Source organism: Brassica napus, chromosome A9, assembly GCF_020379485.1.
Source record: "Brassica napus cultivar Da-Ae chromosome A9, Da-Ae, whole genome shotgun sequence".
Classification (NCBI taxonomy): Eukaryota; Viridiplantae; Streptophyta; class Magnoliopsida; order Brassicales; family Brassicaceae; genus Brassica; species Brassica napus.
The window spans coordinates 36,321,108-36,347,213 of NC_063442.1; the positions used below are offsets into that span (position 1 = coordinate 36,321,108).

The following is a 26,106-nucleotide window of genomic DNA, read 5'->3' on the forward strand; positions in this document are numbered from 1 at the left end:
AGAGGAAGGGATTGTTATTGGCACACTGACATATAAGTTCAAACACTGAAACTGACAATATCTCCCTTTCATGCATATCCCAATACAACACCACTAGTTTCTGTCTTTTTAATCTTATCCTCTTCAAAATTTCTTTTCGTAACTTAATCTAATCTTACTATCTTTGGAGCTTTCCTCTGTAACTTTATTATTTTTCTCCGTTTTAACTTTGACCATCTCCTTTAACTTTGGAAATATATTAAAAGATAAAAGAAAAACCATTGTTAAGAAAACTAAACAAAGCATAACAAAATGAAACAAAATAAAAAGAAGTGGAAACATAGCCAATCATGTAGCGAGACCGTAGTGGTCCAGCCCAAGAAACATAGCACGTGAACTTACAGCTTTGCCTTCAGATGTCCACGTTCTCCTCTTTTCTTTCTTTCCTTTTTTTCACCCCACATTTTCATATTTGACCCACTTTGACCCTAATTTCTCTAAAAGGTTTTGATTCAAACTGAAAAAGGTTCACCAATTCCTTCTCTCTGTAATTTTCGACATTAATACTTGTGTTTGTAAACTGATTTTATTGTCTGGCAACATGTGTTTGTAATTTGTATATTAACTGGATATACATATATACCATCTAGATTCTATATGACATCATCTACATCTCCAGGCCCTACGTAAGGAAATAGTAACATTTTACTTTTTTTTTTACTTATCTCTTGTGTCAAATATTTCTTATAATTAAATGTATTGTCTTAAGAGTGGAATAAATTAAGTTTGTATGAAATTTTAAGGAATCGGAAATCGCTTCAGTCAGTTCAAATATAAATCTCAAAACTATGTGTAAACATTTCATGGTTCAAAAATATTATTCTTTTTGTCAATAGTACCCAAATATACATTATTATTATCTTCATATCTTGTATCATATGAACGCATGTCACACATCAAGATTTGATCCATGTGACTAAAAGGAATCTTAACTATTCGATTACCCTATGTTTGGTAAGAAGTTAATGAAAAAAAAACCATCTGGAACAATATCAATTAGTACACAATGCTTAGACACTCCAACAAAAAAAAAATCAAATAAACAACAGATCAGCTAGGTTTTATACATAGCATTTCCAAATTTCCCTCCCACTCCATAATGAAAAAAATCAGATACATCAAAGAAACTTCATCACAACTTAAAAAAATGTGATTGGATTAAATAAAATTGCCTTCTTGATAAATTAATTTCTTGACACAAAGAGGTTTTAAGTCAAGAATCTTTACGCCATGAAGAAATAAGATCTTAATGAGTGAAACCGCTTTAGGCATTGAGCTGTTCTTTCTCAACGGACGGTTTGATATCAGCCGGAGATTGATCGGAGACATTATTCTCCATCTTCTTGAGGCTCTGTTGATGATATACTTGTCGAAGTCTCTCTATTTCTCTCTTCAATGCTTCTTGGTGAGCTGAAAATATCAATTCAGAATCATTATTATAATTATTATTAGTAAATCCAAATGTTCAATGAGTATTCACATGTTTTTTTAATTTTTTTTGAAAATGAGTATTCACATGTTTTATCTTTACATATGTGCTCACATGGGCAGTTGTTGTTTCTTATTAATCAGGCTATTATTTATTTAACCTTGTGATCTATGTTTGCTAGGTATACCCATATTATAAAATAACTAGTTGAGACCATCAGAACTCTGTAAATTGAGAGAGGAAAAATTATTCAGAATTCGAACATATACTGTATTATATTTCATGTAATTTTAAAAAAATATGAAGCATGCATTGCCGCATGTACTTCAGTGTATTGTTAATTGCTTAAGAATAATAATTGGCCGAGCCTATATTGTCAGTGATAATTAAATACACGGAGTGAAAATATGGCAAAACTAGTAACAAAATTCATATTTTTGGTAATTTGATAGTTTCACAGACAAATATAAATCATGTAATAATAGAAAATCAGATAAAAATAAGGTAAAATAGTAAAATTACCGTCTTTGAAAATCTTGTCTTGTGCTAAAGCGGCGATACGTTGCTTGATAGCGCTATTGTCGACGTTGAGAAGCAATCGCTGGTGATCCAAAAACGCAACTCTTGGCGATAACACTGACACTTCCGTCTACACAAGGTTTAATTACAAATTAGTATTTTGATTTATAGTACTTTAACAAACATTTATCTATTTTAAACCCAGTTTTTTTTCTTTATATGTTTAATGTTATGGTGCGTCTATTTATGTAAGTCTTACCTGCAATGAAGTAACGCTCCGTTCGAGCTCTGATATATATTGAAGTTTTCTCACCCTTGATCTTTGTGCTGATTGCCTATTTGCTAAAATCCTGTAGAAAATTTCAGCAAAAAATTAACATTATTATAGTATTATTGATGTGACACTAATTTAACCTATTTTCTTATTAAACAGTATATTTTCTTTTAGTAAACGGTATAGATATAATCGAATTCTCAGATATTATAATTGTACGTGCATGCATGACCTTACTTGTTTATTTATAGAAATAGTAATATAACAAAAAAAAATTAGGTTACCTTTTAACTCTTTTGGGATCGTTAATTCGATTGCCTGAGCTTCCGCCGGAGTTTTGATTTGCCGACGACGGAGCACCGTCCTGTGGCTCCGTTTTGCATTGGCTTTGAACCTCATCTGATTCATTGTAATTGTTACCGGCGACATTGTTGTTATTGTCTGTGGTGTCCATGAGATTATTATCGGACGGTGGTTGTTCTTTGTTGTCCTCCTCGCTTAGGCTGTTGGGATCAGACGGTGTAGAGGTGTTGGAAGAAGAACGCGTGTGACCAACATTGCCGTTGACGCTGCCATGGTGGTTATTGTGATTGTTGTGATGGTTTTGGTGCACGTCGTCGTTGAACATGGACATGAATTGCTCGTCGTCAAACCTGTCGAAGTGGTGGTTTCCGACGCCGGAGGAAGGAGCTTCGAGAAAAGCGATGGAGTCGCTAATTGAACGACGGTGTGTCCCACGACGAGTCGATGAGAAGTCGAGAAACTCATCCATCCACGTAGGGTTTTGTTGTCCCGCGGTAGCTGCGGTTGCGGCGGCAGTTGCGGCGATGGAAGGGAGTTTCTGAGAGGAAAAGTCAGGCCAATGCGGCGTCGTTGTGGTCGTCATGGTTGGGATTTTTGGAGGGAGTTGTGCCATTAATGAGTTGTAATGGCACACACACAAGAAGAAAGAAAACTTTTTATTTATTGAATTTCAAGAAAGGATTAAAAACCTTGAATTACAAGAAGAACCCAATTGAGAAAACAAGAAACCAAGATGAAAAACAAAGGAAAGGGTCAAGAGGTATTAAAGATGATCAAAGTTTTAAAGAGCCATGAGAGAGATAGAGAGGAGGAATGAGAAACGAACAAGAGTAACTAAAATGGCTATGTATAACAAAGAGTAGTTATACAAAACAGAAGCAATAGATATAGAGAGAGAGGGGATGCATGAGATAAGATAATTTTATAATAGAAAAAATCTAAAATTAATTTATGTATATGGATTCGATCTTAAAGGGTTTATATCTCTGAGTGGGGTCACATGGGGAGGGATAGAGATCAGACAGCTATGAAACAGCTGTTTGAGAAGAAAAAAAAAGCTTTGAGGTCTTAAGAGAAAATGGAGAATCAGGCAGCACGTGCTCTTGGTGAACCCCTCCTCCCTTAATTTGTTTGCTAAATTATTTAAAAGTTTCTTTGTATAAAAAATGTATTAAACATATAATAAGTATCTTTTGGAAACATTCTTATGGTTTCTCTCTTCCACATGCTCCAGCTTTTCTCTCCTCCTTCCTCCGCCTTGGTTCCTGGCCGGCCGCCGATGTCACACTAGGCCGGATGCTACCGGATGTTCCTATCTGCTCTCTTTACTTGTATAGGATCTGGTGGGAAACCAAAATGATCAACTGGTTCATGCAAAGTATTTTCGATACAGTTAAATCGAGCTTGAAGCTGTAATATATTTGCAACCTAGCCTTAAATATGGTTTCATCAATTGCATGATTTAAATGCTACCCAGGCCTAATGCTACCAAGTGCAACTTTCATAAACTACAAACTTATTCCTCTTGGTAAATCTTAAAACGCAACTTTGTATTGTTGTTTAGTTCAACGCACAGTTTCACAGCTATTGCAAGTATCATTAGACATAAGAATACGTAACGCATTGTGTATGTCCATTAATGAGTTGATAGCATAAGAGTGACCACTATATCAAATGACACAAAAGAATAGTCAAATACAATTAATACACTTCTCTTTATGTCCTTCACATGCACATTTGACTACATATATAGAGAATCATGTATATATGTAAAACTAGCTTACTATAACAATCAAATAACAAGAAACCAATCATCACTATAGAAATTTATGACAATGTAATGCTAGGGAGAAAGAATTACAATAAAATACAAAGGAAATAGAAAGAATGAATTAAGTGGGAGGCTGAGAGTAGTGGAAGAGTGGAGCGATTGAGATAGATGAGCTGTAGAAAGAGCAAAAGAAAGGGAGAAGTGAAGAAGGGAACCATGTTCATGTGTCAGAACATGTGCTTTGTTTTTTATTTATTTATTTTGCTATTATATTTTGTTTTTATTTATTTTGCTATTATATTTTGCGACTTGTGAGACCTCTCCTATAATGTTCTTTGTCCCCAAACCAAGGCCCCCTGTAGGCCAATCCTTGTATTCGTTGTTTCAAAAACAGACGAGAATTTAATTGATTGAATTCACTATGTTGGTTATATTTTTATTGATAACAAAATATAGAAGTCTTAAGAAACCATATATTTGGATCATCACATAAACAATGATAAACAAATTATGTATGAGAAAGCCATGTTCAAAAAATGATTTTTAAGAAATTGAGTTTTATATTATGTATGTGTATATCTTTATTGCAATTATGTATGTGGCAAAATATATGTACTTATTACAACTTTTGTTTATAATTTTAAACATTTTTAGCATTTTACGATTATTGTATATATATACATATTATTTAGTTCTAAAATTTCGTTGGAGCAACGATCTATTTTTAAATGTTTCAGTATATACATGCATATATGTGTGTGTATATATAAGTCACATAATTCATTATATTTATCTTACCCTCTTTACTCAAAACATCCCAAACATTAGTGGTTATCTTCTAACAAAGTATTCTAGGAATATCCTCTCTAAGTTTCTACATAAGACCAGTCTTCAGATTTCTACAACAAGCCCGGCAACAACAACAACAGCATTGCGCGAGAAGTTGCAGAAATTGTAATAATAGTTAATCAAATTATTGGACGAAGGATAACTTTATAGGCAACTTTGACCACGAAGTTAACAACTTTTAATTTTGTACAAATAAATATTTCTAACCAAGCAGTGGAAAAGTTTAGTATACACATCATTTTCTGATCACATGATTAATTAGACAGAAATATATAACAAGTGAAGTTTATGTATAAAGGTGATTACTAGACTAACTCTCAGTTATTTATTGGTTTTTATCTGTTATGGTTTAAATTAAACTAAATCATCGGTTAATAAAATAATTTTGGTCTAAATACTGTTTTCAGTATTCGGTTTAATTAGTGACACTAAATAAATCTATGGTCAAAGAATAAACAAATCTATTAAACTATAACTTAATATGTGGTAAAAAGTAAATAAACCTGTTAAATCTAATTAAATCTGTGGTCAAGTTTTAAAAACAATCTATCAAATTTTAACTAAATCTATCTATGGTAAAAAAAATCTATCAAATTCTAGTTAAATCTATCAAAATAAAATAAATATGTGGTTAATGAATAATAAACCAGTAGAAATGTTATTAAATATGTTTAAAATAAATAAATATGTGGCCAATGGAAAAAAAAATATATCAAATCGTACATATATCTGTTCAAATTAAGGAAACGTGTAGTTAAAAATATTAAACCTAACGGTTCCTTATTAAATCCATGAAATTAATAAATTTGTGGTCAAACGTGACAAATTTGCTATAACAAATCTGTAGAAGTTTTATTAAGTCTATCAATTTTAAAATAAAATTATGACTAAAGAAGCATAAAATTAAATTTGTGGTTACATAAGACGTGGACAAAATAAGTTTGTTGATGGCAAAATCGTAAATACTCCAAAAATTTAGTAATGATATTTTTTCGTAATTATTGTTTTTGTTAACAATTGAAATAAGAGTAAATTAGGCATTAAAATAAACTAGTAATTAAAATAAATTAGAGTGAAACTAGTAATTAATTAATAAATAAGGGTTAAACTAATTTTTCCCCTATATATAATTAAGTGTGTTGATCATATTAAATTCAAGTTAAAAAGGCAAAAGTAACAATACCAAGAATAAATCAAGAGTAAGTGTAAAATTGTTTTTTTTTTGAAGTGTATACCCGAATTCAAGTTCCACTTGAAGAGGCGAACCCTTATAAAAACCCTCTTTTGGTTCGAAAAAGTTTTCATATAAAAAGCAAAAGTGAAAAATATGCAGTGGAAGAAATAATGTAGTAGGAGTTGTGATGTTTGCAACTTCTTCATAAATGTATAATATTGAGAGTGGTTTGCCTGTGAATGCAAACATGTTCATGCAAGTGTGCTTCCATGTGCTTCTCCTCTCATTCTCAATCCACCCAATTCTGCTTCACATGTGCATAAATTTATATAATATGATAGTGTGATGGGGAAGGAATAATATGTATATAACATCTCTATTTTCATTCCATGCATATATAAATGCATATTGTGAATAATATATATATATGTACGTCTACCACCCATAAATATTTCTTTAAATATTAGTAGTAGAATTTGTGATATTTGATAACACAATTTGGTACTAAAATTATTAATTACTCTTAATGAAAAATTATAGTTGGTATTTAAAACGCAGTATTTACATTCTCCGTAAAATCAATACTCAATCAAGTGACTTACATTCATTTGGACGAATATAAGCTAAAATAAAATGGTTGGATATGAAAGCATGAGATTATCTCCAATAATTATGGAGAAATGGTAGTATAACTGCACAATTTTCAAAAATGCATTCAGCTTAATAAAGTTTGAGACCAGCAAAATGATTGACATAGAGAATCGGAATATCTGACACGACAAATCAAATGTGACAGATTATTAGATTAGTACTACTATAGGCTTAAGGCTTCATGGTACCAAATTGTTTTTTTATAAAGAATCTAACTTGGGTTTTACTTAGTAGTAAAGGGTAACAAAGGTATATATAGCTGGTCTTCCATCTAAAATGATCAGAATGAACCAAATATAATTAATAAAAATAAAATAGGTTTATGTGATAAACTTATAAATAGAAAAATGTAGAAATCAACTCCAGCCCATAATTATAAGAAAAAATATATATATACGGAATCTTCCGTAAGGATTCGTACATGTTTTCACTGTCATATACGGTCATGAATCACAACACTGCAAGTCTTGCACATTTTCCCGATTCAAACTCTATTTAATAACTCTGAAAATCGCAAATTTTATAATATAAAGATTATATATGTCCTCACTCGTTTCATTTAAAATAACTCTGTATTATCTCTGCGATTTCTTTTGTTTGTTTTGTGGTGATCTAATACTATATCAATCTGCGATTCATAATATCTGACAGCAACAAACATACGTACATGGTAAAAAGTTTTAAATACTGTTTTGCCCTAGCTCGTACCGACTTATCGTGGGATACCAAAGTTATTCACACATCACACGGAAACTACGCGGTCAAGTAAATGGAATATAATAAAGAGAGATGGAAAGCATATAGTTTTAATAATAGTTCAACTTGTGACTAATGATTATGCATGTTACCGTGTTTTGGTGCGAATGAAAAAAGCTTGATCTGAATGCAGTTTGTATAAATAAATAAATATATAATAAGGTGGGAGGGAGCATAAGTAACGTGAAGGCAGTTTGATCTGTCGGGAAATTTTTCATACTTTATTGTCCTAATGGAAATTATATAAAGTAAAAGTAGTTTTAGCTTAAAGCTAAACTCGTGAACTCATTATCATTTCTAACAATATTCCCTGTCTGAACTTAAACGCAATCGCAAACACAATACTCCGACCATCACAAGTGACTTGACCTGACCCAATAATATGGGCCGTAAATGGGCCTTTAAAGCCATTCTTACAACTTTCTTCCTCCCCATTCTAGAGTCGCCTATTGCCGTGGCCCGTGGAACGCCTTCGTCTCAGTCGTAATCTCTTGCACCAGGTTCGGTAGGTTTTAGAGTTGCAGTCTTTCTTAGATGGGTCTGTTCTAATACATGAGAAATGTTCATGTTTGTATTGATTCATGCTGTCAGATGGCATGGCTTGTTGCTGCTCTTTCTCTGATTGTTATCTTGGTTGCTTCTATATGCAAGATTTTCTTTGGAGCAAAGTCTACTTCACAAGCTACGTTTCTTGATGATGGCAAGTAGCTGCAAGATGGCATTTTATTGCTTACTTGTTGTTCTTCAGAACTTGATGATATCTCTTTGTCTTGAAACTTCAGGTGACACATAACAAGAAAAATGTGTTGTTTGTCATCTCACATCCTGATGATGAGTCAATGTAAGATTTGAGAATGTATTAATCTCTCTGGCTGTTATTGGAATTAATGAATATATTTTGGTTGTTTTAGGTACAGTTAAGTTATTTGTGTAGACTGAGAGATTAGTCTTTTGACAGGTTTTTTTCTCCAACGATAAACTACTTAACTGCCAATGCCTACAACATTCACATACTATGCTTATCCACAGGTAATATGCCTTGTCATACTTTCTGGATTAGTGTAACACTTTCCTACTCAAAGTTGTGGAATCCAAATTGTCAGAAAGTTTGTAGGACCAAACTTAAGTCCATCTGTGCCACGGCATAATTATATATTTATCCAGAGAGTTACATTTATGGACCTGAGGAATCTCGTTGTTTCATTTTGGACATTACAGATGAATTTATTATTTTTGTTTCAGGTAACGCAGATGGTATGGGAAGCATTAGGAAAGATGAGCTGCGTCAGGCTTGTGCAGTGCTCAGGGTAAATCCAACATGTCTAAGAAGGGATATATGATTATTTTCTTTTTGTTATTGTAGTGAAGAACGTGTTAACGTGATGTAGGTTCCTCTTCAACAGTTAACGATTGTCGACCATCCAAATTTACAGGTTACTAGTGCTATTATATCTTTTCATTCACCATCTCATTTGACGGCATTGAGTATGTTATGTTAACTCTCTCAGGATGGTTTTGGGCAAGTATGGAGCCATGATTTGTTAGAGGAAATCATCAGTGAAGAAGTCACTAGTCACGATATTCACACGGTATATAGTCAAAGATACTCATTAAGAAGATAATATTTCTCCACCTGATTCTTCATGTGCTTCTTTCAGATCATAACATTCGACAACTATGGTGTTTCTGGTCATTGCAATCACCGTGGAGTAGTGTACGTATCAAGACTTGTTTTATTCCCTGAGTCATGAAATCGCAAAATCTTTACTTTTCACTATGTTGTTGTACATGCAGAAAGTTCTTGCAGACTAATTCAGAAAGAAATATCAAAGCTTGGGAACTTGTAAGCCTTTAAAACTTTTTATTTATTTTTGGAACTAAATAGCATAGATAAGCTCCTTTTGATTATGAACTTGATTAAAAACACTGTTATGTGCATCAAGGTAAGCCTTAATATCATCCGCAAATACTGTGGACCTATCGACATTTGGCTGTCAATTTTGTCAGCCAAAAGACATGGGAGTAAGGTGAGCATCATAAACGAGCAGCCTTTGAAAAGCTATGAAGCAATGGCACAACATTTAAGCCAATGGGTGTGGTATGTCAATCTTTATCTCCATGATGAATGCAAGCATGTGATAACAACTGTGTGCTCTCTTTTTTTCTGTGAATGTGCAGGTTTAGAAAGCTTTTCGTTTCGTTTTCAAGCTATACATACACGAATACACTTCAAAGGATCAGCCCTTGAGTCAGATCTTGAAGAGGACACCGTGCTTGTGAAGTTGATTGAATGATTACTTTCATTTTTGAAAACAGAAGTTGTATCTTTGTAATGAAATGATACAATTCATCAACAATGTACATATATATATATTTTTTATTCAATGTAATGAAATTCTTCCAAGGTAACAAAAATATTATAGGAAATACAAAAAGTTAAAACACGAAATGTTCATCTTCTCCTCCAGCAAACTCTACCTTAATTCAACGTTTAGCTTTCTCTGCACCTCATCACGCACCTTGCTCTGTATTTGGAAAATATACCATTTCATAACTGTTTAACACCTACAAATAACAAAGGAGAAGTAAAAAAAGTTATTACCTGAAGATCATTGACCTCCTCGTCTGTAAGAGAGCGCTCCATGGAACGGAAAACAATTCTGTAACAGTGACTTGTCATCCCTTTCTTATTGGTGAAACTGTCGATTAACTTCACCTGTTAATGAAATAATAAAACGGCTTATAAACAATCACTCCCAAGAACATGATGGTACAACAAGTGAAGTTAGTATTACTATTCTTTCCCCAAAAAAATCAAAAGATAAGGGTGATGTACCTCTTCAACAAGATCCCCAGCGATTCCTCTCACAACTTCACAAAAGTTATTCTCTGTGAATGATTCACTGATCCAGAAACTGATGTCCTTGTAACAAGGAGGATACTACAGAACAATGTACATGAATAAGTCTTGGGAGTGATACTCATTCGTCCACGAGACATGAACATGAAGATGGAAAAGCATTGTTTTTACCTTTGAGAATGGCTTAAACTTAACTCCAAGCTCTCCTTTTTTAAACTACATTGGTTCAAGAAAAGAAATCAGAATTTGAGACGATGAGATTCATTCACCATTCCCAATATTCGAAGTTGCCAAACCAAGCAATCACCTGGGAAGTGAACCGTTCATCGTCAGACCAGAAGAGTCTAATATCAGGGATGTCAAACAAAACCATAGCAAGTCGCTCCAATCCAAGTCCAAAGGCCCAAGCAACATTGTTTTCTAATCCACTCTGCTTCAAAATTCTTTGCTCCGTCACCCCACAGCCCAAAACTTCCAACCAGTCTTCCTGAATCAATAACCAGATAAAAGCTTATTAGATAAGAAACTGAAGTTTGTCTTCGATGTTATACTATGATTGCTACTCAAACACACAACTTCTGCTTTGGGAAAACGAGACTACACAAGTACAGAAGTATTGTGTTTTAAAAGCAAAGCAAAGCAAAGCAAGCATATACTTATGTAGAAATATATAAGATGCGAAAAGACTTACCTTAAAATATATCTCAAGCTCGAAAGATGGTTCGGTAAATGGAAAATATGTATCAACCCATCTCATCTCCACACCACCTGGCAGCCAATGAACGTTTATTTAAATTAAAGAGAAAGACAATCAAATAACTTGTTCTATGTAAAACTGTTTCATATAAATGTCTCCATCTTGATTTTAAAGTTGATGCTACAATCATCCTAAATTTTTTTTCATTTTTCTAACAAAAAAATAAAATAATGTGAACCATCTGAAGATTATAAATACTTGATTCCACGATCATCCTAAAAACTCTCATTTTTAAACAAAAAAAATAAATAATCTGAACCATCTGAAGATTATAAATAATTGATGCCACAATCATCCTATAAACTCACATATTTTTACAAAAACAATTAATATGAACCATCTCAAGATTATAAATAGTTGAAAATTACCAAACAAGTGACGTGCCAAACCCTCAAGACATTTCTTCAAATCCTCAGCTGCATATAACGTGGAATCCTTGCCAGACTCGTTCCAGTCCTCAGGAGAAAATACACAAAAGCCTTCCATCTGTATTACATTAATAAAGAAAAAAATATATAAACACCAAACGTGTGATCTTGAGCAAAACAGCCAAAGTAAAAATAAAGGGAGCTAGAGAATAGAACAACACCTGATGGAAAACCGGATAATGAGTAGAGTCAATAGAGTCTCTACGGTAAACATCACCAGTAACAAGGAAACGTCTATGACCTTCCCTCAAAAGCTCAGCTTGGTGAGCACTAGTATGACATCTCAGAACAGTTTGGGGGTCAACATAGTACGTGTCGTTAAGGCTTCTGCTTACATGATCAGCAGGGACCAGCACATCATCAAAGTTCTGGCACCAAACAAAAGGAAAGTTACTAACACTAATAGGAGAAAGAAAGATACAAGCTTTTGAAGGTGGAGAGCACTTTACTTGCTTGGTGGTAACAATTGGAGAAAGATCTTCAAACTTCTCAAACTGTTTAGCGTAATTGGAATCGAAGTAATCGTAAATAGCGTTCTTTAAGATCCCAATAGGATGCTTATCACGTCTGTGTAGCTGCATCCCAAGCTTGGAGAAGATTGAGTCTGGTACATTGTTTGTAGGATCATCATCTCTCACCACATCTGCAAATTCACACCATTAGAATATTTAAAAACGTTAACTTTATACTTCTTCTCCAACAACGGTTCTGTAATATAAGACACACGAACCATTTCTAGCGATTGTGACGCCGCCGATATCGACGGCGGAGACGATTGGGAACCGCCGCTTCTTCGTTTTGGGGAGAGGCGAGGAGTAAAGAGCGTTGGAGGAGAAGGACGAAGCGAAAGAGAAGCGTTTGAGTCCATTGCTAGAGAGGATAGCGACGGAAGCTCGGGTGAAGATAGTGGACTGAACTGAGAAAATGGTCATGGCGTCGTTGAGAAGGGAGGAGACAGAGCCTCCGATGACGAGAGTTACGGTGGCGACTGGCGGCTGGGGAAGAGAAAGAGAAGGAAAGTCACTGATGACGTGTCGTAAGTAGTATCAGTAGGGTTGGTAATGGATTGAATTCAGTAATTTACAACTATATCCCTTGTCCAGGTTACATTTTTAGAAACTTGCAAATTGAACCTTTTTGTTTTCCATAATCATGTATTGAACCTTTAAATTTTAGTAAAAGAAGGAACATGCTCAGCTGCAACAGTCTTCGTCTTGCTGCTGTTCATGAGCCAATCAAATGGTTAGAAACCACTGTCCTAGATCCATGAATGAAATAATTGACATATTGTTTTATATCCACTACAGTATTGAATTGATAATGCATTCTATCTAATGGTGAAGACAAAAAGAGCATGTGCTATGTGAAGATTAGTTTAAAATGCATTCAACAAGCACCAGTGGTCTAGTGGTAGAATAGTACCCTGCCACGGTACAGACCCGGGTTCGATTCCCGGCTGGTGCATCTTTTTGCCATCTGGAGTAAATTCGCACTATTGTTATTTTTTCATTGCCTTGTTGCTCTGATACCGATCTTAACATATTGAAGAGTAAAACAGTGAATAAAAAAGTCCATCCATGAAACTTTTATAAGTTAACGTGAATTTCTGTCATTTATATCTTAAGCACTTGATCACGCTTGCAAATCATTCATTACACTGACGGAGATTGTAGGAGCCAACAGAGAGCATGAAAATATGATATAGATGGATGGATTGTTTAGAGTACTCTGGTTTTTGCCAATTTCAACGGGTAAGATAGTAAATGACTAGAAATACACCCACGAATGCTGCAACGAGTGTCAGCATTCTTCTGCTTGATTTGGTCTCAAAAACCTGCAAGAATTCAATTCAACAGATTAGAGACCCTTCTGGAACACATAGTGAAGCTCGTGTAACCGAGATTGTACCGTTTTGAACCGGTCCATGGTTCCTGAGAGAATCCCCCTTGATGAATCCATATCATTACCCTACAAACATATTACAAACCTTGCAACAAGTTCAATAACAATGGCATCTCTCTGATCCAAATGTAGCAGAAAAAAGTTGGGAAATATACCATTCTGTCAAGCATGCGGTTATGAGTATCCACCTCTTCGTTAATATCGCCAGAAAGCTGTTCATGAAAAAAAAGACAAATCAGAATCATATAGAGTCTAACTACAAGTAACAATGTCTGAAGTCGGTTTGTATTCTACAACTATGGGCCCTTGTCTCTCTATAGCAATAGTATGCTCCTAGTACGTTTATCTACACAGCACACAAGTGTGAATCAACAATAAACAGGCTTACTCGTTTTAAGAGAATGACTCTGTCTTGTAAACCTTCCAAGGCACGCTCATTCTCATGCTCATTGATTTCATGAGAGTAAGAAGAAGCAGCTCTGATTCCTCCCTCTTCAATGCCATCAAAGAGCGAGCTTCTTCCACCACGAGGCTCCCTGAATAACAAAACAAACTTAAAATCATCTTCACACGAGATGAACAAATAAATAACTCAAAGCAACTAATCTCTAAATCGAAAAGCTTATGCAAACACCACATGGTAAGCTTCGTGTGTTCATTGAACACCACTTACAGCTTGATTCAGCCAATTCCAGATTCAAATTTTGAATATTAAAAGCGAATTTTAAACTAGAAGACGAACTGGTACTGATCTACAGAGTATATTCACTACTTCTTCAGATCCTCAATACGAAACCTAATATACGAATTACAGATCTCAGTGATAGCATACATGATCATCAGACTCGATAGATAATCAAATCGAATGGATCTAACCTTCTAGGATTCATCAAATCAATCGAATTATTGATCTAATTATCAATTTAGCTCAAGATTTCCTCAGATGTTTCCAGATATAACCTGGATCTACGATTTGAGGAATCACCAATTACAGCTTCGATCACACTGGATCATGATGATTCATTATAAGCGAATTCTAAACTAGACGAACTGGAACTGATCAATAGAGGTAACACTCCTACTCACGTATATTCACTGCTTCTTCAGATCAGCAAGATGAAGAACCCTAATCTACAAATGAAAGCATATGTGATCATCATCAAATCTAATGGATCTAACCTTCTAGGATTCATCGATCAATTGAAATTCTCGATTTCGCTTCAAAGTTCCTCGGATGTTTCCAGATTTTACCTCCTGGATCTACGGTTCGCAAACGCGAATTAGCCCTTAAGCAAATCGAAACTCAACAGAGAGAGGACAAGTGTTATCCCCACGCTAAGTAACCAACCGATATAGCTTCGTGTAGGGATGGGCATTCGGGTATCCGTTCGGGTTCGCATCGGTTATTTTGGATTTTTGGATATTTCGGTGTAGAAGTGTAGAATCCGTTCGGGTATTTCTGTACTTCGGGTCGGTTCGAATATTTTTAGTTCGGGTTCAGTTATTTCGGATCGGGTTCGGATATTTAGATTTTGAAAAAACAAAATTAAATTTTTATTTCTCAAATTTCTTGTATTTAAAAATATAACTTTCACTTAACTTACTTTTTTATTTTTAATAGATTGTATGGTTAATATATTTGGAAATAACATTTTAAAACTAAAAAGACATTAATTTGGTTATTGTGTTTTAAATTTTGGATGTAACTTTTTGTTAATCCTTGAAATAAAAAAATTAATATGCATTTTAAGTGAGTAGCAAATCATTTTCTCCGTAATTGTATGTATATCATATGAACTTAAAATATTTGTAGTATCAATATAAATATTTTATATAAAATAAGAGATGTAAACTAGAAATAAAAAGTTAAATATATATATGTTTGGTTATTTTTGGATATCCATTCGGGTTCAGATATTACCCGTTCGGGTTCGAATATCAAATCTCTCCTAATTCAATATCCGTTCGGATATTCTGCTACTTCGGTTTGAATTTCGGTTCAGGTTTTTCGGATCGGGTTCGGGTGTCACTTCGGATATCGGTAAAGTGTCTACTCCTAGCTTCTGTATGGAGGGGGACTAGAAACTATGGGGTCAATTTACAATGATAAGATTAATACTGGAGCAGACAATAAATTCTGTTTAGGCTCACATAAACACACAATCCCCACGTCTAGTAAATTCAGTTTAGGCCCACTTACGATTCAAAGCCCATCAACGAAACAAAGTGCACAATTAATAGAAATTTATGTGGTCAATTTGAAATTATAAGATTAGTGTAGGGGTAAATAATCAATTTATTTATTATCAAGATAGGTCCCTGCATTTTGTACTACTTTTCACGAATCGCAGATTCTCTCCTCTTGTATACAAAAACCCTATTCGTCGTCGGCTCTGTTCCTCCCGTCGTCGACCCAAAACGCCGTCGAAGCTGATTTAGTGATGGAACCTAACGGCTCAGCTTCACCGACTGTAAACGGCGTCGTAAGCGACGTGGAGAAGTTTCTCTGCGAGCGATTAGTGGACCAGTCGCAGCCAATCTCAGAGCGATTTAGAGCTCTCTTCTCTCTTCGCAACTTGAAAGGCCCTGGACCTCGCAACGCTCTAATCCTCGGTTAGTTCAATCTCTGCTCCTCTCGGAACCAAAAAAAGTTTGTTACTTTGTGTAGAACGTTTGAGGATAGAGTCTTTGAGTAGTATGAAATCAAAGTAAAGGATTGATTTTTTAAGTAAAGATTGAAGCTTTGGTTCATGAGGAAGGATTGTGTTTTGACAGCGGCCAGAGACTCATCAAACTTGTTGGCACATGAAGCTGCGTTTGCGTTGGGACAGATGCAAGATGCTGAAGCAGTTCCTGCTCTAGAGTCTGTTCTTAATGATATGTCTTTGCATCCTATAGTACGCCATGAGGTGAGTATATAGTTGATTAAGTTAAAATGCTATTTTTCTTTCTGTACAAGAATACCGTTTTTTGATTGTTTGTTAATAACTTAATATAATATAACAACAGGCAGCAGAAGCTCTTGGAGCCATTGGTTTAGCGGGTAATGCTGAGATTTTGAAGAGAAGTTTGGTTTTGGATCCAGCACAAGAGGTTCGGGAAACGTGTGAGTTAGCTCTCAAAAGGATTGAAGATCTGAGTAATGTTGATGCGGAGAAGGAGTTAGATACGACAGAGAGATCATCACCTTTCATGTCTGTTGACCCTGCGGCTCCTGCTGCTGCTTTCTCCTCTGTACACCAGCTTAGGTTCTTCTAAACTTGACCAACTCTAAATCTTCTAGATGGTTTTTCAGTTTGTGACAGGTTATTTGATTAACAGGCAGATTCTTCTGGATGAAACTAAAGGCATGTATGAGAGATATGCTGCTCTTTTCGCTCTGAGGAATCATGGTGGAGAGGACGCTGTTTCTGCTATAGTTGATTCTTTGAGTGCTAATAGTGCCCTTTTACGTCATGAGGTCTGTCAAGTTTCCTACGTTTGATGACTTTCAGTTTATCATTGTTTGCTAGTGAGGACTTAGTTTTCTGTTATGTTCGTGAAGTAGCATGAGCTGTGTTTGAATCTTTGCTTCACTGTTCTCCAAAATGAAACTGACTTTATTGTTGTTTATACACTTTGTCTAGGTAGCTTATGTCTTGGGGCAACTGCAAAACAAAGCTGCTTTAGCTACTCTAAGCAAAATACTTAGAGATGTGAACGAGCATCCTATGGTCAGACATGAGGCTGCTGAAGCACTTGGTTCTATTGCAGGTATCCTCCCGTTCAATGCAATTCATTACATTGAACTATCATAACTTGACTGTGCTTGGTTACTTTCAGATGAGCAGAGCATCGCATTGCTGCAAGAGTTCTCAAGGGACCCTGAGCCGATTGTTTCACAAAGCTGTGAAGTTGCATTGAGCATGTTGGAATTTGAAAATTCTGGCAAATCATTCGAGGTAAATACTTTGATCTCAGACTCTTTGCCCCTGTTGTTTTGCCTTGGGACCGTGAATCTGTAATGACACATATCAAAACATGGTTTTGCAGTTCTTTTTCACTCAAGACCCACTTGTTCACTAAGAATGATCAAGGATCATAACCATTCTTCTATCATTTACCAACGAAGGAACACAAACTATAACAACTTTTTACAGAGTGCGCGACTCGTGTCAGGGGAAAATGTTTACTCCCAATGTAACCGTTAAAATAATGTTGTTGGGCCTGTAGAAATCCAATTGCAAAGATAATATTTTGACAGATTTAATGGGCTTAATGGTCTTTACACTTTTCAGGGAGGTAACCACAATACTTGACGTGTAGACTAGACTATTTGTTCTTTTTAATGCCAGTTTGGTAATAGATATTTTCATATTAAGAAGCTGTTAGTATATATTCGGTATTTCGTGATTACTGACTATATAATATATAGATATATGCATACTAGGTGTTTTGTCCGCGATACGGATTTAAACATTTTCATAATTTTACACTATATTCATTATACTAAAATAAATCTTAAAATAACTTAATATTATATTTTTAATTATATAATTAAAAAAAGTATTTGATTAATATTTAACTATGTAATTTGTGTTTTTAACTTTTTATTAAAATACTTTTCAGATAACAATACAATATATATATATATATAAATAGAAATTATCTCTTTTTTTTTAAATTATATCTTTAGATTTTGGATAATTCAATATTCTATTTTTAATTATATAATTAAGAATTTTATTTGATTAATATTTAGTTATATAATTCATGTTTTTAACTTTTCAGATAACAATACAATATATACATAAATTATCTGTTTTTTAAATTATATTTTCAGATTTTTGATAATTTTTACTATTATTAATTTTAATCAATTATCTAATCAAATAAATTAAAATTTCGTTTTTATTTTTTTAATTTAGTTATACATTTTATTTGATTAATATTTAGTTATATAATTCATGTTTTTAACTTTTTACTAAAAGTTTTTTTTTCAGATAACAATACAATATATACATAAATTATCTCTTTTTTTAAATTATATTTTCAGATTTTGGATAATTCTTACTATTGTTAATTTTAATCAATTATCTAATCAAATAAATTAAAATTTTATTTTCATTTTTTAATTTAGTTATACATTTTATTCATTAAGGGTATAAACGTTATTAACCACTCTAACTTTTAACGTGAGAACTCGATTCCAAAAATTTACTTCGCAAATAATAGTATAGATATGAGATGACTTTTTTGCTAGATATTTTTTTGTATTTTTCTATCATCGACTTCCGATCTAACTGCTAAAACATCACTGCTAAATAACATTCTGAAATATTTGATAAACAAAAATTTGTGACCAAATATAAATCGGTGTTTAGATTCAGGTTTTGTTACCAACTAGTCGCTAAGTGGATATCTATGATCATAGCATAATATATTACTAGAGATTGATCCGCGCACCCACGCTGATATTTGTTTTCATATATTTATATATTAGTATTTGTTTTTCATAATTAATTTTATATATTTTAGATAAGTCGTAATATAACTAATTGTATTACCGAATCCGGTAATATGATTATTTTTGGTAGAAATATTCAAAATACATTTGTTATTTATATATTTTGAGATTTCTATACATCAGAACCGAACGCAGAAAAACTTAACTCAAAACTCACACAAAAATTTATATATTCATGTCAGGCCAAATTTCAAAACAAAAAAAATAATGATATCCAAAAAGAATAATATGTACCTAAATGGATAGCCAATGTTCATGCCTAACTAATTTTAGAAACTAAAAAAAAAAAAGAATTTCTATGTGTTTGGCTAAAGTAAGTGAAATAGAAAGAGTATTTTATTTAGTAAAATAATTATATGGAGTGGAAAATTAAATGATCGTAATTGTAATACAATTTTATTATTTTGATTTAATTTATATTGTATTCACTAAAACATGTTTTTGAATTATGTTTTTGTTAAGTAATTTTCTACCGATTGAAACTAAAATATAAAAAAAATTTAGTAAAACAAACTAAACAGAACATTTAACCATATGCAAAACCTAATTATTTTACATTTTTATTTTATAATTAACACAAAGTTAATATTGATTAACTAATAAATAAAAATCTGTACTATTATTATTAAGGTAATATAAGTAATGATGTTATGCATTATTAAGATAATATAATTAATAAAATTGTTAAACTAAGTGAAATATGAAAAAAAAATTAATGTAATTATATTCATGAAATTACTAAAAAGACAATGTACTTCATTTTTATACTGATATCCATGTTTTCAAACAGTTATTGTCCATGTTTACAAACAATAACAAAATGTACTTCATTTTTAATAATATAGATGATATAACGATAGCATAATATGTTATTGTGATTATGTTGATGAACCCTAAATTCACATCACGGGGATTCGGGTATCGGTTCGGTTCGGTTCAGGTATTTTGGGTTTCGGGTTGTTCGGGTAGGGCGCTAAAGTATCCATTTACTACTTGACTTATTTTCGGTTCGGATAGTAAAAGTAAAACTAGGAACCGGGAAATGCCCAAAAAATATTCGGTTCTCATTTGGTTCTGGTTCAGGTTCGGATAATTCGGGTAGTTCGAGTAATTCAAATAAAATATCGGTTATTTAGGGTAAAATAACAAATAATTAGGATGATTTATGTAAGAATTTTGGATATTTTGGATTACTTTGGATATTTCGGATAAAACTATCCGGATAGTTTCAGGTACTTTCAGGTAGTTCGGATACTTTATAATAATTTAGTTATCCTCAACTATTTTCAGATACTTTTAATAGATCTTTAAATTAAAAAGTATAAATTTAGTTATATTATATGTATATATAATTAATATTTTTATATATTCGGATATCCGTTCGGTTCTCAGTTTGGTTCCGGTTCGGTTCGATTATTTCAGATATAAAAATATAGAAACTGTTGGGATATTTGAAGATTCTGGTCCGATTCTGATTTCGGGTATTTCGATCCGATTCCAATTCGGTTCTTTAGTTCTGGTTCTTTTGCTGAGGCCTTACTATTTCATAAAGCTAATTACTACTACAACTACAAAGAAGACGGGTGGTTTCATATATTCAGTGGAGTTTTATCGTTTAATTAATATAACTAAATATTTTTTTTGGTAAAATAAATAGAACTAAATATTGGCGCAGAAAAAAACAAATGCATAGGTATTGTCCATTTTTTTATAAATTTTTATTACATCCTTATTATGATTGAGATCTATTTGTCGATATAATTATACGATTGCATTTTGAGTAAAATACACATGGGATAGACAAAATAAAATTTTGAAATAGACTTTCCGACAACCAAACAAACATTTAACGTTAGCAAATAATTATCGTAAGGGCCAAAATATTTGTATAGAACCCTATTCTGAAAAAAAAAACTATATTATATGACAAGTGTTAATTATATATCAATCAAATGATAAATGAAAATCGCAATAATGGTTATGAAAAAAAATTAAATCCGTTGATGTGCTATGTCTACAAACTTGATGATAATGATGAGATAAATATCATTTTTAAAACATCAAGGGAAGTATGTATTGCAAAACAACAACAACAACAACAAAACATACAAATTAGTCTGATAAGAACTTTCTGTAATCTTTCATAAGCTTTAAGATATCAATCATACCGAGAATAATATATAAGTGTATATAACAAGATTATCTGCCGACAATTTGTAGGGTATCCAACTATACAAAAAGTTTAAAGATATATGATTATATCGTTTTAAGAGAAATAAGAAATATAACACATTTCATTTGTAAGAAATCGAAAACCGGAATTGGCTGACCTAATTAAGAGCATGTGGTGATTAGTCTTTATGCCCAACAAAATGTAAGAAAAATAAAAAATCCCAGATTATTTATCTAAAATGATCCAAAAACAGCTTTCTCCGATGAAGGATAGACAGCAAGGTCCACTGATTAAGTGTACTAGATTGTACGTACAAGCAAAATCTAAAGAATAAAGACAAACAGAGTCTATTAGATAACTAAAAGATTTGTGTCTTTTTAAGTTTAGATCGTGACAAGTTTGGGGTGATATCGAGACGATTAGCACAATGATCGACTATATACTCTAAAAACATCTTGAGGATATTAATATATGATCTTTATATATTTCTAGGGCATCTAGTATTCTTTATTTATGATTACAAAGCCGGTTCTTGGAGCTAGGCAACAACAACAATCCACACTAAAACCATCAAAAAGTCTTGACACATATATAAGGTATGTATATAATCAATATATATAGATGAGATAGTGATATGAATCAACCCTTGTCTTGATAGAACCATCACGAGAACGATATGTAACCAAAATTTGCTGACTGAAGCTCTTTGAGATGATCTTGATTGAAAGTGTTCAAGTGTTGTTCCAATTCAGGGTAGATAGAGAATTCTCCCAAGCCCGAGGAGTTTTGGCTGGGGTAACTATTCACCGTCGCATCTCCGTGCTGACCAGTTCCTAAGCTTCCGATTTGGTTGACTAGATGGGTCTGATCATGATGATGATAAATATTTTGATGTTCTTGGTGATGGTCATGATGATAAGAAGTAGTCTTAGTAGTGTCTCCATAAAAGCTATTAGGGTTTTCTGATGATGGTGAATCAGCAAACATCATGCTTTGTGCGACTTGTTGCTTTAGAATCTCAAGCTGTGCTTGTAGATTCACAACCTATATACCCAACAAAAATAAGCAATTACAAACAAAATTCGTTGGCTAAATATTTTTATATTTTGGGTATATATGTTTATGTAGATAGGGAATACCAAGATTAGGGTTTCCATAGAAAGTACCTGCTGCTGGAGAGCAAAGATATGAGAGACACAGCCGTAGATGGGATCTTGAAGCCTAGCTTGAGCTTCGTAAGAGATTGTAATGGCTGCTTCGCAGCGGTCGCTAGTGGGAAGCTGAGAGAGCAATTTAGAAGCATTGCTAGCTCCAAAAACCTTGTGAATGGCCGCAAAGTGTGAAGCTCCTTGTTCATGACAAAAGTATGGAGCAAACACACATCCCTTTGAACATTTCCTCCTGAGGAACTTACAAGCTCCACAAGGAGAGCCAGAGAGAGAACTAGAGCTTGAGCTACTCATGATATGATGGTGTTGTTGAGAATTATTGATAAAAATGGTTGAAATTAACCTTGGGATTAATTGTGTGTTTGTTGCTATTGAATTAGGTTTTTGTTTTCACCTTGAGGCTTGAGTACATAGCTTTAAGGAGAGAAATTTTATAAACAATGCCAAAGGTGAAGAAGAAGGTGGGTTACATATAATAATCCATTTGTTAATTACGTTTTGTCTGCTTAATGGCCTACACTTTCTCATATTTATAATCATTCCTTTTGCATTAGTACAATTTTATTTTTCTTGTTAAATAAATTGACAATCCTTTTGGATTTTTGTATGCATTAAAAATGAGAGATTCATTATTTTTTAAATTAAAAGAAAAGCAGGCTTGATTTATATATCAAAAATGATATGTACCAAAAAGATATTGCATAGTAGAATGGACGTGCACATCTCTACTAAACCAATTTGATTAAACCTAAAGGAAAAAATAGAAAACAAATTAACTACACAATTAGACCTTCTAACCAACAAACCCTTCCAACATTTGAGAAGATATATTTCAAATATTAGTCTATCTGTTGCTGGTGAAGATTCTTTGATTAAGTAAACCTTAGCACTGAAAAAAGGGTTAGTTAGCAAGGAAAATGATCAACGTTATTAGAAGTTATGATAAGGAAAATTTTAATCAGAATCAGTTCTGGAAAAGAATTGTATATATGATGGTTTTTGATTGATAGGTTTGCAAATTGCAATATTCTGTCAAGACATTATTTCTATAGTAAAACCAATATTCTAGCATGATTATTTCAAATCCCTATATATATATATATTAAATTACATAGGTACAAATAAATCATAGTAATACGTACATACTCGCTGGTCTCTTAAAATGTATCATAAATACAGTAAAAAGAGTGTTTTTAAAATTTGCGCTTATAACAAATTAAAAATAACAAACAATATATTAAATTAATACATACTTACATTCAGTTTTGTTTATTTCACAAACTTTAAGCATGATCAAATACAAAAACGAACATTTTTATTGTTTAAGTTAATGAGTGTCTAACGTTATAATTGCATTTAAAATTTTCTCCATGCTCTTGGTAGTATAGTGGTTAGAGCTCCCAATATCAGCTCATACTTCAATTATCCAAGAGGCTACTGTAATGTTGGAAAAATATTTTTTCTAATACCAATAGGCAATAAAGAATATCCATTATTGAATAATATAGTATTGTATGTGTATATACAGATACGTACTCTAATTGTGGACCTGTTCGGCTGTGCCAATCCACAGTATCCACCAACATTCTTACAATAATATATAGGCTATTCCTCAGGTTTATCGATCTAGCTATGATCCTTTAAATTTTCTAGGGATCCATTAACTTAAAAACCTATGCTAGATCGTGTTTATCCACATGCGTTAAACTCTCGTATTTATTAATAATTAATATGGTTGCATAATGTGAGCCAGGATATCTTACTGTATAAAAAATAAGCATACTTTTTTTTTTGGTAAAAAAAAAAAAAAAAAAAATAAGCATACTTAACTGTGTTTTCTGGTTTTTTGTTGCTCTTATCATATTTTTTCTTCCAATTAAACTATTCTGTTCATCTAACTTTACAAAACATGCTCTCATAAATCTGATTGGATTTGTTGTCATTCCGTTAAGAATTTTGAGCTTCGTATAAGATGAATATATTATACTATAAGAGACTGCCAAAAATACATATACTTGTGTTAAAGAAAAATATTTTTCTATATTAGCAAGGACTTAATTCTTTCTTAACATTTTTACGAAAAGGACGACGTTCTGAATTTTTTTTAAATTGAAAAGAAAATGTGCCAACCATGGAGACAATGGACGCAACATATGGGGTATACGATATACTTGAACAAGAGGGTCACGGTTGTCGAGCAATATCGAGAATTTAAATCAACCTTAAAATAATAATTCAAACTATGATAAAAAGGAATAATTTACGATTAAGTTATTAAAGAAAACTCAAAGAGAAATCACAACTGTGGGAATTGTGTTAACATGATAAAATTAAACTAATTGTAGGGTAAATTTCATTAAGAACAGAACAAATATAGAGTGTGATTGGTAATGGTGTGGGGTGTTGTCTAAAACTTACATTTAGTTTTACGACTTTAAATTTACAGTAATCAAGTTTTAATAAAAAAAAGTTAAAATCATAGTTTTTGAAATAACCTACAACTTAGAGTTGTATAAATGGTTTATAGAACTAAATATCCATAGTAAGTTTTTAGAAATTAGAATTTTTCATAAAATTATACATCAATAAAATTTAACGCCATATCAAAAATTTTAAAGCTATTGTCGTTACCAATCAAACTCATATTTGGTTTATATATGGTTGCTTATATATTTATATATACGGGTCGTGACTAGTGAGGCCTCTCCGTGTACCGAAAGGACTTCATTTTGTTTTGTTTCTTTCTTCGATCCTTATGCACGTATAACTTTGTTTAAATTTTATATATGTACAACTAAGGAAACAATTAGACAGAACAAAAACCTGATTAAGTCATCTTCCAATTTAATTAAGACACAAGGATAACTTGTCAGCACTATAAGTTTAAGCAGACAACGTTTCATGTTCTCGCGCAACATCTTTCTCGCTTTTGGTCAAACAATAGGAAAAACAATTTGTTTGCTTTCTCCATTTTATAATTATATTTATATCTAAATTTATTTTTATTTTTATGAATTCTACAATCTAATATTACTAGTTACAATTAGGTAAACACGTCGTTTTTACTAATTTTAGTTGTGATCCCTTGAAAACTACCAATTGAACAACGAAACTTATATTGAATATATCATACCAAGTTGAAATTGATCGAGTAGTAATCCTTGGAGATTAATCACTGTTATAAGCGGATCCATATTATATTCAAGTCATCCTATAATTAATATAGAGGATTAATAAGGAAAAAAATAGAATATCTGTTATGAAACCAAAGTAATTTGGTTATTCATATTACATTTTGCGTCTGCCAATGCAAATTTTAAAGTTTTAAGAATACCTTGTTTAGAGTTTGAAGAACTGCAAGACACTACTTGAACGGTCGGTGTATATCTAATTCACAAATAGCGAACTCACTGAACGGTGACTTTGACTGTGAGCAGTTATTAATAACCACCGAATTTAGATGCATGCATAATGCATAGATCAGACAAGGTAGTAGCAGTAATATAATGAATATCTAAACGCCGGTGAATTATATAAATATAACAT

General features: G+C 32.7%; 6 protein-coding genes and 1 non-coding gene across 8 annotated transcripts; 3 read left to right on the forward strand and 4 right to left on the reverse strand.

Moving 5' to 3' along the window:
- Positions 1-1,005: 1,005 nt before the first annotated feature.
- On the reverse strand, positions 1,006-3,514 carry LOC106368172 (basic leucine zipper 61). The gene is made up of 4 exons (XM_013808072.3): positions 2,546-3,514; positions 2,247-2,337; positions 1,991-2,117; positions 1,006-1,449 (listed from the first exon to the last, which is right to left on the reverse strand). Exons 1-4 carry the CDS (start codon positions 3,175-3,177, stop codon positions 1,304-1,306), a joined length of 996 nt encoding a protein of 331 aa, XP_013663526.1. The 5' UTR covers positions 3,178-3,514; the 3' UTR covers positions 1,006-1,303.
- A 5,039-nt stretch (positions 3,515-8,553) lies between these two features.
- Positions 8,554-10,293, forward strand: LOC106368260 (probable N-acetylglucosaminyl-phosphatidylinositol de-N-acetylase). The gene is made up of 9 exons (XM_048741245.1): positions 8,554-8,606; positions 8,724-8,794; positions 9,008-9,072; positions 9,154-9,198; positions 9,274-9,354; positions 9,424-9,479; positions 9,560-9,608; positions 9,709-9,863; positions 9,944-10,293. Coding segments are annotated over exons 1-9 (594 nt in total). The 5' UTR covers positions 8,554-8,604; the 3' UTR covers positions 10,014-10,293.
- On the reverse strand, positions 10,112-12,871 carry LOC106368259 (phenylalanine--tRNA ligase, chloroplastic/mitochondrial). Its single transcript, XM_048741244.1, has 10 exons — positions 12,541-12,871; positions 12,260-12,453; positions 11,972-12,178; positions 11,751-11,868; positions 11,317-11,393; positions 10,933-11,112; positions 10,797-10,841; positions 10,602-10,706; positions 10,368-10,481; positions 10,112-10,290 (listed from the first exon to the last, which is right to left on the reverse strand). Exons 1-10 carry the CDS (start codon positions 12,740-12,742, stop codon positions 10,240-10,242), a joined length of 1,293 nt encoding a protein of 430 aa, XP_048597201.1. The 5' UTR covers positions 12,743-12,871; the 3' UTR covers positions 10,112-10,239.
- A 332-nt stretch (positions 12,872-13,203) lies between these two features.
- On the forward strand, positions 13,204-13,274 carry TRNAG-GCC. The gene has a single exon. It is a non-coding gene; the product is annotated as a tRNA-Gly (tRNA).
- Positions 13,275-13,368: 94 nt separating this feature from the next.
- Positions 13,369-15,091, reverse strand: LOC106368257 (bet1-like SNARE 1-1). Of its 2 annotated transcripts, none has more exons than XM_013808171.3 (5): positions 14,892-15,091; positions 14,101-14,248; positions 13,868-13,924; positions 13,719-13,778; positions 13,369-13,644 (listed from the first exon to the last, which is right to left on the reverse strand). In XM_013808171.3, exons 1-5 carry the CDS (start codon positions 14,903-14,905, stop codon positions 13,555-13,557), a joined length of 369 nt encoding a protein of 122 aa, XP_013663625.1. In that variant the 5' UTR covers positions 14,906-15,091; the 3' UTR covers positions 13,369-13,554. The 2 variants fall into 2 exon arrangements, with proteins under 2 accessions (XP_013663625.1, XP_013663626.1); XM_013808172.3 differs by lacking the exon at positions 14,892-15,091 and adding an exon at positions 14,589-14,727.
- A 979-nt stretch (positions 15,092-16,070) lies between these two features.
- On the forward strand, positions 16,071-18,072 carry LOC106368256 (deoxyhypusine hydroxylase). Its single transcript, XM_013808170.3, has 7 exons — positions 16,071-16,325; positions 16,488-16,621; positions 16,722-16,960; positions 17,034-17,172; positions 17,339-17,465; positions 17,535-17,653; positions 17,745-18,072. The coding sequence occupies exons 1-7, from the start codon at positions 16,154-16,156 to the stop codon at positions 17,775-17,777; spliced, it is 963 nt and encodes a 320-aa protein (XP_013663624.1). The 5' UTR covers positions 16,071-16,153; the 3' UTR covers positions 17,778-18,072.
- Positions 18,073-20,117: 2,045 nt separating this feature from the next.
- LOC106365016 (LOB domain-containing protein 29) lies at positions 20,118-24,371 on the reverse strand. Its single transcript, XM_013804481.3, has 2 exons — positions 22,558-24,371; positions 20,118-22,435 (listed from the first exon to the last, which is right to left on the reverse strand). Exons 1-2 carry the CDS (start codon positions 22,852-22,854, stop codon positions 22,055-22,057), a joined length of 678 nt encoding a protein of 225 aa, XP_013659935.1. The 5' UTR covers positions 22,855-24,371; the 3' UTR covers positions 20,118-22,054.
- Between the last annotated feature and the right edge of the window lie 1,735 nt (positions 24,372-26,106).

Excerpts from the sequence above, each read along its gene's own strand:
- LOC106368259 (XM_048741244.1), bottom strand. The coding sequence starts at position 12,742 with ATGACCATTTTCTCAGTTCAGTCCACTATCTTCACCCGAGCTTCCGTC. Across the intron at positions 12,454-12,540 it reads CGTCACAATCGCTAGAAATG|ATGTGGTGAGAGATGATGAT; the intron begins GTTCGTGTGTCT and ends GTGAATTTGCAG. Across the intron at positions 10,482-10,601 it reads CTGGGGATCTTGTTGAAGAG|GTGAAGTTAATCGACAGTTT; the intron begins GTACATCACCCT and ends TTTCATTAACAG.
- LOC106365016 (XM_013804481.3), bottom strand. The coding sequence starts at position 22,854 with ATGAGTAGCTCAAGCTCTAGTTCTCTCTCTGGCTCTCCTTGTGGAGCT. Across the intron at positions 22,436-22,557 it reads TCTTTGCTCTCCAGCAGCAG|GTTGTGAATCTACAAGCACA; the intron begins GTACTTTCTATG and ends TTGGGTATATAG.
- LOC106368260 (XM_048741245.1), top strand. Across the intron at positions 9,073-9,153 it reads AGGCTTGTGCAGTGCTCAGG|GTTCCTCTTCAACAGTTAAC; the intron begins GTAAATCCAACA and ends AACGTGATGTAG. Across the intron at positions 9,609-9,708 it reads ATATCAAAGCTTGGGAACTT|GTAAGCCTTAATATCATCCG; the intron begins GTAAGCCTTTAA and ends ATGTGCATCAAG.
- LOC106368172 (XM_013808072.3), bottom strand. The coding sequence starts at position 3,177 with ATGGCACAACTCCCTCCAAAAATCCCAACCATGACGACCACAACGACG. Across the intron at positions 2,338-2,545 it reads GATCCCAAAAGAGTTAAAAG|GATTTTAGCAAATAGGCAAT; the intron begins GTAACCTAATTT and ends AATTTTCTACAG. Across the intron at positions 1,450-1,990 it reads AGACAAGATTTTCAAAGACG|CTCACCAAGAAGCATTGAAG; the intron begins GTAATTTTACTA and ends TGATATTTTCAG.
- LOC106368257 (XM_013808171.3), bottom strand. Across the intron at positions 13,779-13,867 it reads ACCGCATGCTTGACAGAATG|GGTAATGATATGGATTCATC; the intron begins GTATATTTCCCA and ends ATATGTTTGTAG. Across the intron at positions 13,645-13,718 it reads CCATGGACCGGTTCAAAACG|GTTTTTGAGACCAAATCAAG; the intron begins GTACAATCTCGG and ends GAATTCTTGCAG.
- LOC106368256 (XM_013808170.3), top strand. The coding sequence starts at position 16,154 with ATGGAACCTAACGGCTCAGCTTCACCGACTGTAAACGGCGTCGTAAGC. Across the intron at positions 16,961-17,033 it reads TCCTCTGTACACCAGCTTAG|GCAGATTCTTCTGGATGAAA; the intron begins GTTCTTCTAAAC and ends TTTGATTAACAG. Across the intron at positions 17,466-17,534 it reads AGCACTTGGTTCTATTGCAG|ATGAGCAGAGCATCGCATTG; the intron begins GTATCCTCCCGT and ends GGTTACTTTCAG.